Source organism: Lissotriton helveticus, chromosome 3_1 (genome assembly GCF_964261635.1).
Source record: "Lissotriton helveticus chromosome 3_1, aLisHel1.1, whole genome shotgun sequence".
Taxonomy (NCBI): domain Eukaryota; kingdom Metazoa; phylum Chordata; class Amphibia; order Caudata; family Salamandridae; genus Lissotriton; species Lissotriton helveticus.
Window position 1 is genome coordinate 270407369 of NC_136061.1, and position 17428 is coordinate 270424796.

At 44.7% G+C, this 17428-nt stretch overlaps 1 protein-coding gene across 1 annotated transcript in view; it reads right to left on the reverse strand.

Moving 5' to 3' along the window:
* The window catches only part of DHRS11 (dehydrogenase/reductase 11), a 554518-nt gene that overhangs the window by 40668 nt on the left and 496422 nt on the right, over positions 1–17428 (reverse strand). Inside the window, exon 5 of the mRNA XM_078679785.1 lies at positions 438–530. Coding sequence (XP_078535911.1) covers positions 438–530 — 93 coding nt within the window. The remainder of the gene's footprint in view (positions 1–437; positions 531–17428) is intronic.

Below are 17428 nucleotides of genomic sequence, written 5' to 3' on the forward strand. Positions count from 1 at the left end.
CGATATGTACTGTGACTAGGGACCCCCTATAAACCTATATAAATATATACTCATAATTGTTGGAAAACCTTTGCTGCTATATGATGGGATCTCCAGGAGGGCCCCTAGGAACTTGAGACGCAGGATTGATGCTCCTGGGGTTATGTCATTTTGTATGAGGTACTCATAGATTGAGTTTTGGTTGCCCTGACTGTAAATGATGCTGTTGTAGCTTTGTTCCTGCATGATGTATCATTGTATGTGCAGCCATAAATACATCCATATGTCATACTGTATCAAATGTTCAAAGTGACATTTATAAATAAAGTTTAAAAAAATGCATTGCCCCTCATTTGTTGAACATCAGGTAGCAAAATGAATGATCCATTCTCCGCCATTGCTTAGAATGGAAAGCCTGGGGTAAAATTATATATCAGTACTGCCACGTGTCAAATTACCTTAAAACTGGAGTACATCTCTGCTGCTTTTTCTCGGTCATTGTTGTTAAACTGGTATGCAAACTCGGTCTCCACTAATCCAGGTGAGATACTCTGTGAAAAGGAAATGCACAAAAAGTATTTATTTTAAGAGTCCAAACTCCAACCCCGGAGGATAGGGGACGCTGTACAAAACATGTAATAACACACAGAGTTATGAGATAAGCACAGACAACAGAGACCCTCATATAGCCAAACAAAATGTATGTTTTTTTACAATTCTGGTCTGGGGCCAAAGGGATGCTGGGGCGTAGCTATCAAAACAGTGCAGCAGCATCAGGGGCCAGGTACATGAGGGGCCACTGCACCCCAGTTATGGAGGTCATTCACTGCTCAGCCATGGTGCTGTGGACACATTTATCGTGCTTACATTATGGCCATGAACTACTTACTGCACAACTCTCCATGTGACGTGGAGGGTTCAGTTGAGGTCGAATGAGGAAAGAATTGTCAGAACAGCAAAGTTTTCAGTTCCTTCTTGAATTGCAGATATCTAGGGTTAGAAATTGGGTTTCTAGTAGGCAGAGGTATGCGCCCTGTCCAAGTAAGAAGCACAATACTAGTCAGGGTGGGTCACAACACAGCCTAAATTATCCTGTGTTCACCCGCTGGTAGCTTGGCACAGAGCAGTCAGGCTTAACTTAAGAGCCAATGTGTAAAGTATTTGTGTAACACTTCACAGAACAATACAGTAAAAACACCACAGAAGACTCCACATCAAGTTAGAAAAATAGATGATGATTTTATCAATAAAAATTGACCAAAACAAAAAGAATCCATCTAGTAGAAGTCAAGATATGAATTTGTAAAGCTTAAATGCAAAATATAGCGCTTAGAAGCAAGCAGCTCCTAAAGAGTTAATCAGTCGCACTTGACCGGGACAAAGTCAAGAGTTAAGGTCGACCGCGATGGAGCCCAGGCCGGATATATGACCCCCGAAGAACCTAGAGCAAAGGTACCTTGATCCTGGTTGCAACAGCGAGATGCGTCAGTGATCCCCACGCAGGTGAGGGGTTGCGCTGAATTTCTCCATGCAGCTGTGGAATGCATCAGGTCCGTGAGCGAAGCGCCGTTCCAAAGTATGGCGGTTCTGAGTGTGATGCACCAGGTTTCTCCACGCTGTAGAAGCGATGCAGCGATCTTTTCCATGCAGTATTGGCAATGCGTTGGTTTCGTAAAGGTGGTTCCAAGTGTGATGCAATAGTTATTAGTGTGATGCGCCAGTCCGGTTCCCGCAAAAGCAGCGATGCATCTATTCTGCTCTCGTAGCAGAGGATGTGTCTGTTCCACTGGAGTAAACCCCTAGGTCCACTTCCAAAGATCTAGGACTGCGGTGGCAACACTTGGCAGGACAGATTCACAAGCAGAAAAGCCCAGTGGCGGCTGGTGAGGCTTGAAAGTGGTGAGGAGTAAAGGTTTTTGATGAGTGGCTTGTGGCAAGCGAGCGCAGCGAGTTAGCCTGACAGCCACAAGAAGGGTTCGGGGGGTTTCCCTCCCCCTCCCCGAGAAAAGTTTGAAAAAAGAGCGGGCAAATGGTGCATTTCAAGCATATTTTAGAAAGCAAGAAGGTTAATAAAGCAATTGTTAAATTCTAGTCTTAACATCAATAATGCTCACTAATATTACTGCAAATAATCTCTGTGACGACCTCACATTTCTCCCATGTGAGGTCCTGTTTTGATCTAAAATAAACTTCTTATATGGATGTTGCATGAAACAAACACAGCATTTCTCAGAAACATTTCTATAATAGCCTCTCACACCACCTATATTCAAAATAAATTACTACCACCTACTATAGCTTATATATATACGCCACCAAACATTTGCATGAACTCACATGCCCCCCCTTAACCCGCTAATGTCCAACCTATCTAACAGTGACGCAGGGCACCACACAAAATAAATCTATCTGCTATGATGCACCTTAGAGCTTTGGTGAGTCCACAGTTGTCAGCCAAGTTACGTACTTTTATGGTTTTTTCTGTGTCTAAGAAAAAGATGTTCAATTAATCTTTGAATGATTCATATTATTCTACATTGGAATTTGAGGAAGCCTGGGTGACTACAAGTGTTTGCCATCTGATTTTTTGTACTGTCACCTAGTTAAAAAAATCATCAAAATCTGGGGCGACATTAGCATATGGAGCATGAGGATTTCAATAGAGCTGGAGTTCATCATATGTATATCTCTATGCTACTGAGAATGTCGTTTTATTTTTACTGCATATGTATTTTAACCCCTTCACGGAGAACCTGGGAGGCCGAAGATCTCCTCGGGATGTTACATAGGAGTCGGGCTGATGAATTTTGTACGACCTGTAGTTTGTTAACAGTTGCAACATCCGCACCAAGGTAAAGGACATTGCCATAGTCCAGGCGAGATGTTACCAACGCCTGGACTACGGTTCTCCTGGTGGCATCAGGCAACATCCAAAGAATGGTTTGGTCCCCTCCGGACTCCTTTTTTCAAGCCTCTCTCTGAAGTTACTCTGACCCACTCCGGAGTCAAAGAGAACGAGCGAGCTTGACTTCCAAACCTCGTTCCGAAGTCGGCCCAGGATTGGCCGTTTCCGGCCTCTTCTCCCAGGCCTCTTTCTGAGCGCAGCCCCGGATTGACTGCCGATGCCCCGCCTTTTCCCGGCTCCCACCGGCACTCCATATTAGCGTCCCCGGCGCCTCGCCCCACATCCACGGGGTCCGGAGCAGGAGTAGCTAGGTGCCAAGAGGGTGCCAGGCGTTGTGGGCGTAAGAATCCTTCGCATCAGTAACCTTGAGCTAAGTACATTGCCCTGTTTGTCACTACTGTCAGCCGTTATTTTACGAGCTCTTTTCTTTCCTTCGTTTTACCTCTAGGGTGTTCCATTTTCGCCTCCACCCCCCTCCCGAGACCCATGGGGCGTGGATCTTTTACTGCACAAGTGAGATCTTTTTACCCAACTCTTGTGTGTCACCCTATACTTTCGGGAGTTAACACTTCAGGCCACCATCATTGGTCAATTGATCGCTATCCACGAGTGCAGTAAGATAGCCGCTCTGTCCTATGGCCTGCATTTCTTTTGCCATAGTGCATGCCCACATGCCTGTAAATGCCCGTTGGGCAACCATACAGCGCTTCTGGCACTAAAATAGATTTATAGCACTAGTCCTATACCAATCTATGGCGTTCTTGAACGCAGAGACTGTCAAGACAATCAAAACGATCATACATTAACTATATGTTTTGTCCTACGTGTATGTCTGTCTTTCATTTCTTTCTCAGACTATACAGGTTCCTCTGAGTGGAGGTAATTCCCACAACTTGTGGTTTGTGTTTTGTTTTGCACCCTTTTTACACATAGCACAAATTTTTAACTTTCACGTCCTTTGGTCTGGGTGGGCCTTAGCGCGCCCATACCGCCAAGGTACACGCTACACGGTCCTGACGAATGCCCACGTAATTCTTACACTTATAAAGGGCAGAAACATGTTGACCCCACTTTAAGTGGCAACTCCCATCATAATCAGTGGTAGTTCTTCCACACATACCTTTTTAACCTTTTGACCAGTAAATAAATCATTTTGGTTGGTACAGTATTAGACATTTTTAACATGACTTTTCACATCACTGTCAATAAATCCAGCTCCGCAGTAATCTGGCGTTGTAGCACACCAGGGAGGCATTCGGCTTCTCCTGGTGGGCCCGATGATGAAGCATGTCACTAACCAGGTTGGTGAGTGATGGCTTCCTATAAAACCCTTGAAGGTTTCCAATGTGTCTACAAGAGGGTATCTTTCTATAGTCTTTTTTACAGTCTCTGCTTCTGTGTTCCACACAGACATCGTTGCATATGACACTCTTCCTTTGTTTTGCATACCTAACCAGGGGGAATAAGAGTGCCTCTTACCCTCTCTCTCTCCAATTGTTTCATGATATTTAGCAGCGCACAGCTGTGAGAGTTTTAATCTAGGTATACACCGGAAAAATCTTTTTGGTGTGAACCTCATACCTTTCTTTGAAAAAATGGCCAATGTCGGGCTCACTTTTTCTGATGCAGAAGTGGATGAATTACTAGCGGATCCCAATATTTTTGCAGATCCTGTAATATCCCAAGCTATTTCCTATACCTCGGAATGGGAGAAACTCACGGAACAAAAAAGAGAGCGAATAAGGACTATCCTACATGGAACAATACTAAAACAATACCTCACTACAAATACGACACCCAGGGGCTTGCTGGTCACCAATGCCCCCAGGATATTGCTTAATGACGCAACTTTTCGGAAGGAATGGGCCATGATAGCATGGCACTGTACTCGAGATTGGCTCGTCTTAATCATTAAAACAGCCTTGAGACTATCAGAAGCCTTATTGATAGAAATCCAACAGACAGAGTCACATTTCAAAGCCACGATAACAGGCTATAAGAAAAAACTGGAAGAGAATAACAAAGAACTAGCTGAGTACAAAGACTCTTTAATGCAGTCCAAAGTTACCAAATTCCAGAAAGATCTTAAGGGATTTGAGTATAAGAAAGTATATCCCTACTCAGATCCTGACTATACAGCACCACGCAAAGACCTTAATAATTCTGTGGATTCAGACAGCAACTCCTCCAATGGTAGCACATCCAGTAACCAAAGCCAAAAACAAAAAGGTCGCAGAGGAGGTAGAGGCAGACCCAACTATTACAACCAGCAACAAGGGTGGCCCACATTCGGGACCCCAGGCCATGGTCAGCCCCCTCTATTCTTTCAACAACCACCACCCTTTCATATGATGGGCTGGAATCCTTATATGCAACCCCAATTTCCCCAAAACCAACACCAGATGCCTTTTTTAGAGAGAGGCGGCAGGGGCAGGGGCAGGAGAAGAGGCAACCGACAAGGCAACCAACATGTAACATGGGAAACAGAGGACCCAGTAGGGAACCACACCAGGAGCAAAACCCCGATTCCGGGCACAAGTGCCCAGGGAGTCTGATAACCAATCTTTCAGACAAAATTCTAAACACTATTTATTTACTTATTTATTTAAAATTTATAGTGCGCAACAGCTACCCGCAGTGGGTTTCCCGGCGCAAGGGATAGACTAAAGAAGAAAAAAGCTGACATCAATCACGGCTATAAACATACTTTAAAAGAGTAAGGTTTTCAGTTTTTTACGAAAACTGAGCATATTAGTCTCAGTCTTCATGGCAATGGGCAAGGCATTCCAGAGTTTGGGGCCAAGATGGGAGAATGATCTTCCGCCCATCTTCACTAACTTAAATCTGGGGATGACATAGTCGCAGTTCGCCGATGATCTCAAGGTACGACAGGGCCTATAGGGTTGGACCAGGTTTTGAAGGTATAAAGGGGCAGAACCCTGCTTTATTTTGAAAATGTAGCATAAAGCTTTAAATTTAATTCGACTCGAGATCTTCAACCAGTGGAGATCTCGAAGGGCCTGCGCAGCTGAAGACCTCCTCGGAATGTTGCAGAGGAGACGGGCCGAAGAATTGTGTATAACCTGTAGTTTCCCCACAGTGGCAGCATCTGCACCAAGATAGAGAACATTTCCGTAGTCCAGGCGAGATGTTACTAAAGCCTGGACTACTGTTCTTCGCGTGGCAAGGGGCAACATCCAGAGAATTTTTTGGAGCCATCTTAAGGTGGTAAAACAGATAGCCGCCACCTTGGTGGCTTGTTGCCTCATGGACAGTCTGTCATCGATAAGAAAACCCAGGTTACGTACCACCTGGACTGGAAGAGGAGTAGGACCCATGGTACTAGGCCAATGTTGAGGGCCCCAAAGATCCTTCTGCTTCCCCAAGATGATGATCTCGGTTTTATCACCGTTAAGCTTGAGGAGATGCTTCTGCATCCACTCAGCCACAAGTGACAAACCAGTTTTCAGACCAGACACATTGCCATCTTCGGCACTGGAGAGGGAAAAAACGATTTGAGTATCATCGGCGTACGAAAAAATACTCAGCCCGGCTTCCTCTGCGATGGTAGCAAGAGGTTTGATGTAGATATTAAAAAGCAACGGTCTGAGACCCCTGGGGGACACCATACGCCGAAGAACAAATCGTAGATGCAGCATTCTGAGAAAAAACTTGGAATGTGCGCTCACTTAAAAAGGAGGCAAACCAAGCAAGTGCAGGGCCAGCTATTCCAAGGGAGCGGAGAGAGTTTAATAAGATGGAATGGGACACGGTATCGAACGCTGCGCTCAGATCCAGAAGGATGAGAGCAGAAGTTTCACCGCGATCGATACTGTGCCGAAGTCTCTCCGTCACCCCTAGTAGTGCGGTCTTAGTTGAATAGTTGGCCCGAAAACCGGACTGGGATGGATGTAAAAAGCCCTGATTTTCAGTAAACACAGTAAGCTGCGTGTTGACATGCCTCTCCAGTATCTTTGAGAAGATGGGCAATAAAGAAATAGGTCTGAAATTGGAGAGGTTAGAAGTATCCGCACCAGCCTTTTTTAGGAGTGGGATCACCATCGCATGCTTCCAGTCTTGCGGCACACGAGACTCACTTAAGGAAGTATTCAGGAGTCTCATAAGACTATGGAATTGAAAGTTTTAGAACGAGGCCTAGGATTTGCGCCCACTGCCAGACCAGACAAATTTAAACTCCACTGTGAGCTATCGGAGTTTTTCAGAAAGCTAAAATTAAAGGCATTTTTTGAGTCTAAACAAGACTCTACTTATGATGTCCCCGCATCGGATACCAATTTGAGGTTAAAATCAACCTTTAACCCACCCCCACACACAATCCCAGCTGAGATTGTGGCTTTTGAACAGGCCGTGTTCAACGATATGGAAGCTTTACCAACGCCCACACCCTTTACGAACTTCTCTGCCGCGGAATATCAAGCCCTCACGAATCTTAAAAATGACAGAGGAATCACAATCAAACCTGCGGACAAAGGGGGTGGTATTGTTATTCAGAACACCTTGGACTACGAGAAATCTGCATGGAACTTCTCAACAATGAAATCAACTACACCCTCCTGAGGGAAGATCCTACCCCGGAATTAAGAACCCGGATCCATAACTTGGTGAAGGAAGCAGAAGAAAATGAATACATCTCGAAAAATGAGGCATCCTTTCTAACGGCGGGTGGCACCACTATCCCATATTTCTATACGCTACCAAAAACTCACAAAAACAAAACTCCGCCGCCAGGAAGACCTATAGTGTCGGGCATTGGATCCCTCCTGGAACCCTTATCAACTTTTTGTGACCATTATCTAAAACCTTTGATACAAAAAAGCACCACATATCTTAAGGACACAAAGAACCTACTACAACTCCTTGAAGGGATCACCTTTGAGGCAGACTCTGTTATCCTGGCAACGCTCGACATCGAGAGCCTGTACACCAGTATCCCCCAAGACGAAACCCTGAAGGTCCTAGCCACAGCTCTAGACTCTATCGTCTGGGATTACCAAACTCCAAAGTCATTTATACTCCAGTGTGCGACGGATGCCCTTAAGGAGAATTATTTCGAACATAAGGGTAAACTATACCTACAAACTACAGGAACTTCGATGGGCAGCACATTTGCTCCCAGCATAGCAGGGTTGTATGTCTTTGACTTTGAATCTAGACACATCTTACCATCTGACAACCCCTTTTCCTCCTCCATAGGCCTATGGAGGAGGTATATTGACGACATCCTCCTAATCTGGAAGGGTGGTCAAGCGTCCTTGGAGGATTTTCTGAACTGGATTAACACCTTAGATACTTACCTCAAGTTTACACACAGTTATAGCAAAAAGGAAGTCATCTTTCTAGATGTGGGAATCAGGGTCAACGGCACGTCCTTGACCACGAAAACACATTATAAACCCACAGCAAAGAATAACCTCTTGGAATTTTCAAGCTTCCACCCCAGACCACTGAGGGAGAATCTTCCCTACGGTCAGTACCTCAGGATACGCAGGAACTGCAGCAGTGTCATTGACTACAAGAACCAAGCTGCAGATTTGACACAAAAACTTAAATCCAGAGGCTATCCAACAAAGATACTTGACAAGGGCAACAAGCGGGCCAGGAATCAACCCCGTGAGGCCCTTTTAGAGGAGACCGTCAAGGAACCTGGGGAAATACCTTTAACATGTGTTACCACTTACAGTACCCTCTCAAGCCAGATGAAGAAATCTGTAAACAAACACTGGAGTATAATCAGGAGTAACAGAAAAGATTGGCAGAAACCTCTTTTTTCTTCAAAAAAGCAACCAGTCTCAAGGATACCCTGGTGAATACACGACCCAAGGTCGTTAACAATCCAAACTCTGGATCCATCACCAGTATATGGGGCCTTCCACCAATAGTAGGGCACTACCCATGCTCTGATTGTAGCGTGTGTCATTTGACAACCCACACAAAAGAACTCTCCTTAGAACCAGGGAAAACCTGGTTCCAGAAGAAACATACCAACTGTAACTCAATGAATGTTATATATCTTATCACCTGTATGTGTGGGAAAAGATATGTTGGAATGACGACTTGCAGAGTCAAACAACGCATTTGCGAACATCGGAGTAACATTAGATGTCGCAAAATCACTACCAAACTTAGCGAGCATTTCATCCTACATAACCACACACCAAATGACTTAAGATGGACCATCATAGAGCAAATTGAATCAACAACCAATACTGCGAGTATATTGTTTGAAAAAGAACAACGCTGGGTGTACAGACTTGGTACACACCAAGATGGCCTGAACGACCAGATCCCTTGGTCCACAGTACTGAAACGTTGATCTTCTATATGTGTTTGTGGTAAACTCCTAACCCAATGGAAACACCTGACAATGCACATTGGATTGGGGCAGAGTACCAATCCATAGCCCCGAAGCTGTGCCACACTTTGTAGTCAATTTAAGCAGCCACAATAAGGTTCCTTTTCCTTGTTGTCCTTCCCTTGAACAACCCTACCTCTCTCTTTATTTGTATAAACTACTTCACTTGGGTCAATCATCATTTAGGGTTATAATTTATCCTAAACTTCATTTGTTTTTTGATGGTAATTAATATACCAATACTGACACGTGGATGAACCTTGGTTCCCCAGCAACCAATAGGCATTGCTGCACCTACTGCCTGGTCCGATCCATTGCTTTTTCCGACATAGCGAGCTTGCCTCCCAAGCCTCGTTTCCATGCCGGCCCGGCATTGGTCCCCTCCGGACTCCTTTTTTCAAGCCTCTCTCTGAAGCTACTCCGACCCACTCCAGAGTCAAAGAGAACGAGCGAGCTTGACTTCCAAACCTCGTTCCAAAGTCGGCCCAGGATTGGCCGTTTCCGGCCTCTCCTCCCAGGCCTCTTTCTGAGCGCAGCCCCGGATTGGCTGCCGATGCCCCGCCTTTTCCCGGCTCCCACCGGCACTCCATATTAGCGTCCCCGGCGCCTCGCCCCACATCCACGGGGTCCGGAGCAGGAGTAGCTAGGTGCCAAGAGGGTGCCAGGCGTTGCGGGCGTAAGAATCCTTCGCATCAGTAACCTTGAGCTAAGTACATTGCCCTGTTTGTCACTACTGTCAGCCGTTATTTTACGAGCTCTTTTCTTTCCTTCGTTTTACCTCTAGGGTGTGCCATTTTCGCCTCCACCCCCCTCCCGAGACCCATGGGGCGTGGATCTTTTACTGCACAAGTGAGATCTTTTTACCCAACTCTTGTGTGTCACCCTATACTTTCAGGAGTTAACACTTCAGGCCACCATCATTGGTCAATTGATCGCTATCCACGAGTGCAGTAAGACAGCCGCTCTGTCCTACGGCCTGCATTTCTTTTGCCATAGTGCATGCCCACATGCCTGTAAATGCCCGTTGGGCAACCATACAGCGCTTCTGGCACTAAAATAGATTTATAGCACTGGTCCTATACCAATCTATGGCGTTCTTGAACGCAGAGACTGTCAAGACAATCAAAACGATCATACATTAACTATATGTTTTGTCCTACGTGTATGTCTGTCTTTCATTTCTTTCCCAGACTATACAGGTTCCTCTGAGTGGAAGTAATTCCCACAACTTGTGGTTTGTGTTTTGTTTTGCACCCTTTTTACACATAGCACAAATTTTTAACTTTCACGTCCTTTGGTCTGGGTGGGCCTTAGCGCGCCCATACCGCCAAGGTACACGCTACACGGTCCTGACGAATGCCCACGTAATTCTTACACTTATAAAGGGCAGAAACATATTGACCCCACTTTAAGTGGAAACTCCCATCATAATCAGTGGTAGTTCTTCCACACATACCTTTTTAACCATGTCTAAACTGACCAGTAAATAAATCATTTTGGTTGGTACAGTATTAGACATTTTTAACATCACTTTTCACATCACTGTCAATAAATCCAGCTCCGCAGTAATCTGGCATTGTAGCACACCAGGGAGGCATTCGGCTTCTCCTGGTGGGCCCGATGATGAAGCATGTCACCAACCAGGTTGGTGAGTGATGGCTTCCTATAAAACCCTTGAAGGTTTCCAATGTGTCTACAAGAGGGTATCTTTCTATAGTCTTTTTTACAGTCTCTGCTTCTGTGTTCCACATAGACATCGTTGCATATGACACTCTTCCTTTGTTTTGCATACCTAACCAGGGGGAATAAGAGTACCTCTTACCCTCTCTCTCTCCAATTGTTTCATGATATTTAGCAGCGCACAGCTGTGAGAGTTTTAATCTAGGTATACACCGGAAAAATCTTTTTGGTGTGAGCCTCATACCTTTCTTTGAAAAAATGGCCAATGTCGGGCTCACTTTTTCTGATGCAGAAGTGGATGAATTACTAGCGGATCCCAATATTTTTGCAGATCCTGTAATATCCCAAGCTATTTCCCATACCTCGGAATGGGAGAAACTCACGGAACAAAAAAGAGAGCGAATAAGGACTATCCTACATGGAACAATACTAAAACAATACCTGACTACAAATACGACACCCAGGGGCTTGCTGGTCACCAATGCCCCCAGGATATTGCTTAATGACGCAACTTTTCGGAAGGAATGGGCCATGATAGCATGGCACTGTACTCGAGATTGGCTCGTCTTAATCATTAAAACAGCCTTGAGACTATCAGAAGCCTTAATGATAGAAATCCAACAGACAGAGTCACATTTCAAAGCCACGATAACAGGCTATAAGAAAAAACTGGAAGAGAATAACAAAGAACTAGCTGAGTACAAAGACTCTTTAATGCAGTCCAAAGTTACCAAATTCCAGAAAGATCTTAAGAGATTTGAGTATAAGAAAGTATATCCCTACTCAGATCCTGACTATACAGCACCACGCAAAGACCTTAATAATTCTGTGGATTCGGACAGCAACTCCTCCAATGGTAGCACATCCAGTAACCAAAGCCAAAAACAAAAAGGTCGCAGAGGAGGTAGAGGCAGACCCAACTATTACAACCAGCAACAAGGGTGGCCCACATTCGGGACCCCAGGCCATGGTCAGCCCCCTCTTTTCTTTCAACAACCACCACCCTTTCATATGATGGGCTGGAATCCTTATATGCAACCCCAATTTCCCCAAAACCAACACCAGATGCCTTTTTTAGAGAGAGGCGGCAGGGGCAGGAGAAGAGGCAACCGACAAGGCAACCAACATGTAACATGGGAAACAGAGGACCCAGTAGGGAACCACACCAGGAGCAAAACCCCGATTCCGGGCACAAGTGCCCAGGGAGTCTGATAACCAATCTTTCAGACAAAATTCTAAACACTATGGAATTGAAAGTTTTAGAACGAGGCCTAGGATTTGCGCCCACTGCCAGACCAGACAAATTTAAACTCCACTGTGAGCTATCGGAGTTTTTCAGAAAGCTAAAATTAAAGGCATTTTTTGAGTCTAAACAAGACTCTACTTATGATGTCCCTGCATCGGATACCAATTTGAGGTTAAAATCAACCTTTAACCCACCCCCACACACAATCCCAGCTGAGATTGTGGCTTTTGAACAGGCCGTGTTCAACGATATGGAAGCTTTACCAACGCCCACACCCTTTACGAACTTCTCTGCCGCGGAATATCAAGCCCTCACGAATCTTAAAAATGACAGAGGAATCACAATCAAACCTGCGGACAAAGGGGGTGGTATCGTTATTCAGAACACCTCGGACTACGAGAAAGTCTGCATGGAACTTCTCAACAATGAAATCAACTACACCCTCCTGAGGGAAGATCCTACCCCGGAATTAAGAACCCGGATCCATAACTTGGTGAAGGAAGCAGAAGAAAATGAATACATCTCGAAAAATGAGGCATCCTTTCTAACGGCGGGTGGCACCACTATCCCAGATTTCTATACGCTACCAAAAACTCACAAAAACAAAACTCCGCCGCCAGGAAGACCTATAGTGTCGGGCATTGGATCCCTCCTGGAACCCTTATCAACTTTTTGTGACCATTATCTAAAAGCTTTGATACAAAAAAGCACCACATATCTTAAGGACACAAAGAACCTACTACAACTCCTTGAAGGGATCACCTTTGAGGCAGACTCTGTTATCCTGGCAACGCTCGACATCGAGAGCCTGTACACCAGTATCCCCCAAGACGAAACCCTGAAGGTCCTAGCCACAGCTCTAGACTCTATCGTCTGGGATTACCAAACTCCAAAGTCATTTATACTCCAGTGTGCGACGCTTGCCCTTAAGGAGAATTATTTCGAACATAAGGGTAAACTATACCTACAAACTACAGGAACTTCGATGGGCAGCACATTTGCTCCCAGCATAGCAGGGTTGTATGTCTTTGACTTTGAATCTAGACACATCTTACCATCTGACAACCCCTTTTCCTCCTCCATAGGCCTATGGAGGAGGTATATTGACGACATCCTCCTAATCTGGAAGGGTGGTCAAGCGTCCTTGGAGGATTTTCTGAACTGGATTAACACCTTAGATACTTACCTCAAGTTTGCACACAGTTATAGCAAAAAGGAAGTCATCTTTCTAGATGTGGGAATCAGGGTCAACGGCACGTCCTTGACCACGAAAACACATTATAAACCCACAGCAAAGAATAACCTCTTGGAATTTTCAAGCTTCCACCCCAGACCACTGAGGGAGAATCTTCCCTACGGTCAGTACCTCAGGATACGCAGGAACTGCAGCAGTGTCATTGACTACAAGAACCAAGCTGCAGACTTGACACAAAAACTTAAATCCAGAGGCTATCCAACAAAGATACTTGACAAGGGCAACAAGCGGGCCAGGAATCAACCCCGTGAGGCCCTTTTAGAGGAGACCGTCAAGGAACCTGGGGAAATACCTTTAACATGTGTTACCACTTACAGTACCCTCTCAAGCCAGATGAAGAAATCTGTAAACAAACACTGGAGTATAATCAGGAGTAACAGAAAAGATTGGCAGAAACCTCTTTTTTCCTTCAAAAAAGCAACCAGTCTCAAGGATACCCTGGTGAATACACGACCCAAGGTCGTTAACAATCCAAACTCTGGATCCATCACCAGTATATGGGGCCTTCCACCAATAGTAGGGCACTACCCATTCTCTGATTGTAGCGTGTGTCATTTGACAACCCACACAAAAGAACTCTCCTTAGAACCAGGGAAAACCTGGTTCCAGAAGAAACATACCAACTGTAACTCAATGAATGTTATATATCTTATCACCTGTATGTGTGGGAAAAGATATGTTGGAATGACGACTTGCAGAGTCAAACAACGCATTTGCGAACATCGGAGTAACATTAGATGTCGCAAAATCACTACCAAACTTAGCGAGCATTTCATCCTACATAACCACACACCAAATGACTTAAGATGGACCATCATAGAGCAAATTGAATCAACAACCAATACTGCGAGTATATTGTTTGAAAAAGAACAACGCTGGGTGTACAGACTTGGTACACACCAAGATGGCCTGAACGACCAGATCCCTTGGTCCACAGTACTGAAACGTTGATCTTCTATATGTGTTTGTGGTAAACTCCTAACCCAATGGAAACACCTGACAATGCACATTGGATTGGGGCAGAGTACCAATCCATAGCCCCGAAGCTGTGCCACACTTTGTAGTCAATTTAAGCAGCCACAATAAGGTTCCTTTTCCTTGTTGTCCTTCCCTTGAACAACCCTACCTCTCTCTTTATTTGTATAAACTACTTCACTTGGGTCAATCATCATTTAGGGTTATAATTTATCCTAAACTTCATTTGTTTTTTGATGGTAATTAATATACCAATACTGACACGTGGATGAACCTTGGTTCCCCAGCAACCAATAGGCATTGCTGCACCTACTGCCTGGTCCGATCCACTGCTTTTTCCGACATAGCGAGCTTGCCTCCCAAGCCTCATTTCCATGCCGGCCCGGCATTGGTCCCCTCCGGACTCCTTTTTTCAAGCCTCTCTCTGAAGCTACTCCGACCCACTCCAGAGTCAAAGAGAACGAGCGAGCTTGACTTCCAAACCTCGTTCCAAAGTCGGCCCAGGATTGGCCGTTTCCGGCCTCTCCTCCCAGGCCTCTTTCTGAGCGCAGCGCCGGATTGGCTGCCGATGCCCCGCCTTTTCCCGGCTCCCACCGGCACTCCATATTAGCGTCCCCGGCGCCTCGCCCCACATCCACGGGGTCCGGAGCAGGAGTAGCTAGGTGCCAAGAGGGTGCCAGGCGTTGCGGGCGTAAGAATCCTTCGCATCAGTAACCTTGAGCTAAGTACATTGCCCTGTTTGTCACTACTGTCAGCCGTTATTTTACGAGCTCTTTTCTTTCCTTCGTTTTACCTCTAGGGTGTGCCATTTTTGCCTCCACCCCCCTCCCGAGACCCATGGGGCGTGGATCTTTTACTGCACAAGTGAGATCTTTTTACCCAACTCTTGTGTGTCACCCTATACTTTCAGGAGTTAACACTTCAGGCCACCATCATTGGTCAATTGATCGCTATCCACGAGTGCAGTAAGACAGCCGCTCTGTCCTACGGCCTGCATTTCTTTTGCCATAGTGCATGCCCACATGCCTGTAAATGCCCGTTGGGCAACCATACAGCGCTTCTGGCACTAAAATAGATTTATAGCACTGGTCCTATACCAATCTATGGCGTTCTTGAACGCAGAGACTGTCAAGACAATACAAACGATCATACATTAACTATATATTTTGTCCTACGTGTATGTCTGTCTTTCATTTCTTTCCCCAGACTATACAGGTTCCTTTGAGTGGAAGTAATTCCCACAACTTGTGGTTTGTGTTTTGTTTTGCACCCTTTTTACACATAGCACACATTTTTAACTTTCACGTCCTTTGGTCTGGGTGGGCCTTAGCGCGCCCATACCGCCAAGGTACACGCTACACGGTCCTGACGAATGCCCACGTAATTCTTACACTTATAAAGGGCAGAAACATATTGACCCCACTTTAAGTGGAAACTCCCATCATAATCAGTGGTAGTTCTTCCACACATACCTTTTTAACCATGTCTAAACTGACCAGTAAATAAATCATTTTGGTTGGTACAGTATTAGACATTTTTAACATCACTTTTCACATCACTGTCAATAAATCCAGCTCCGCAGTAATCTGGCGTTGTAGCACACCAGGGAGGCATTCGGCTTCTCCTGGTGGGCCCGATGATGAAGCATGTCACCAACCAGGTTGGTGAGTGATGGCTTCCTATAAAACCCTTGAAGGTTTCCAATGTGTCTACAAGAGGGTATCTTTCTATAGTCTTTTTTACAGTCTCTGCTTCTGTGTTCCACACAGACATCGTTGCATATGACACTCCTTCCTTTGTTTTGCATACCTAACCAGGGGGAATAAGAGTGCCTCTTACCCTCTCTCTCTCCAATTGTTTCATGAAGGTGCAGGTTTAGTCATCAAGAAAGAGAAATGCAAATTTAGGGTCCCTTCAGTGACGTATCTCGGACACACGATTTCTGGTGAGGGTGTTAGTCCAAAATTTGAATTAGCTAAGACCATAATTGAAGCACCAAAACCCACCAACAAAGTTCAAGTACGATCATTCCTGAATTTTGTTCTAAATTTATACAAAATGTTGCTTCCTTATCACAACCATTGAGATCTCTTTTAAAGAAAGGTTCTCACTTCGAATGGTCAGAAGAGTTTGATGTTGCATTCAATAATGTGAGGAGTGGAATTGCAAAATTGCCAACTTTGGGAAATTTTGATGTGAATAAAAAAACGATTTTGTCTACAGATGCAAGTCTTTGTGGATTAGGTGCGGTACTATCTCAAATTGTTGGTGGTGAGATGAAAGTAATTGCCTTTGCATCACGTTCATTGAGAGGAGCTGAAGAGAGGTACTCGGTAATAGAGAGGGAGGCATTGGCAGTGTTTTGGGGAATTCTCCATTTTAAATTCTTTTTGTGGGGGATACCATTCATGGTTAGATCAGACCATAAACCCCTTACAAGGATTTTCCTTTCTAGGGACTTGGATAATCTTTCTCCTAGAATTTCTCGCTGATTAGATTGGCTAACAGAGTATAATTTTGTAGTAGAGTTTGTACAAGGTTAAAAAAATTGCATGGCTGATTGTATGTCTAGGTTGCCCATTCATACTTAGTTTCATGTTGATTCTGATGGTAAAGACTTACCAAGTATAAATTGGATTTCTGAGTCAGCTTTAGAAAATAAAGAATGGAGTAACTCTTATCTGAATGACTCTGATTTATTGATTTTGAAAAGTCTGATTTTAAAAGGTTGGCCAGAGAGAAAACTAGTGCCTTCTTCCATGTCAGATTATTTTTGTATAAAAGATGAGTTGAGTATTGTTGATGATAGAGTTTTGAGGGGAAAACGTTTAATTCCTCCTTCCAGCTTAAGATCCAAAATAATAAGGTCATTTGGGTCGCAACAAAACAAAATCGAGGCTTCATCAATGGTATTGGTGGCCTGGTATGGATCATGAGGTGGAGTCAGTTGTTAAAGATTGTTGGCAGTGTGCAAACAATGATAAGTCCAAGAAAACTTTCTCTGCACCAATTTCA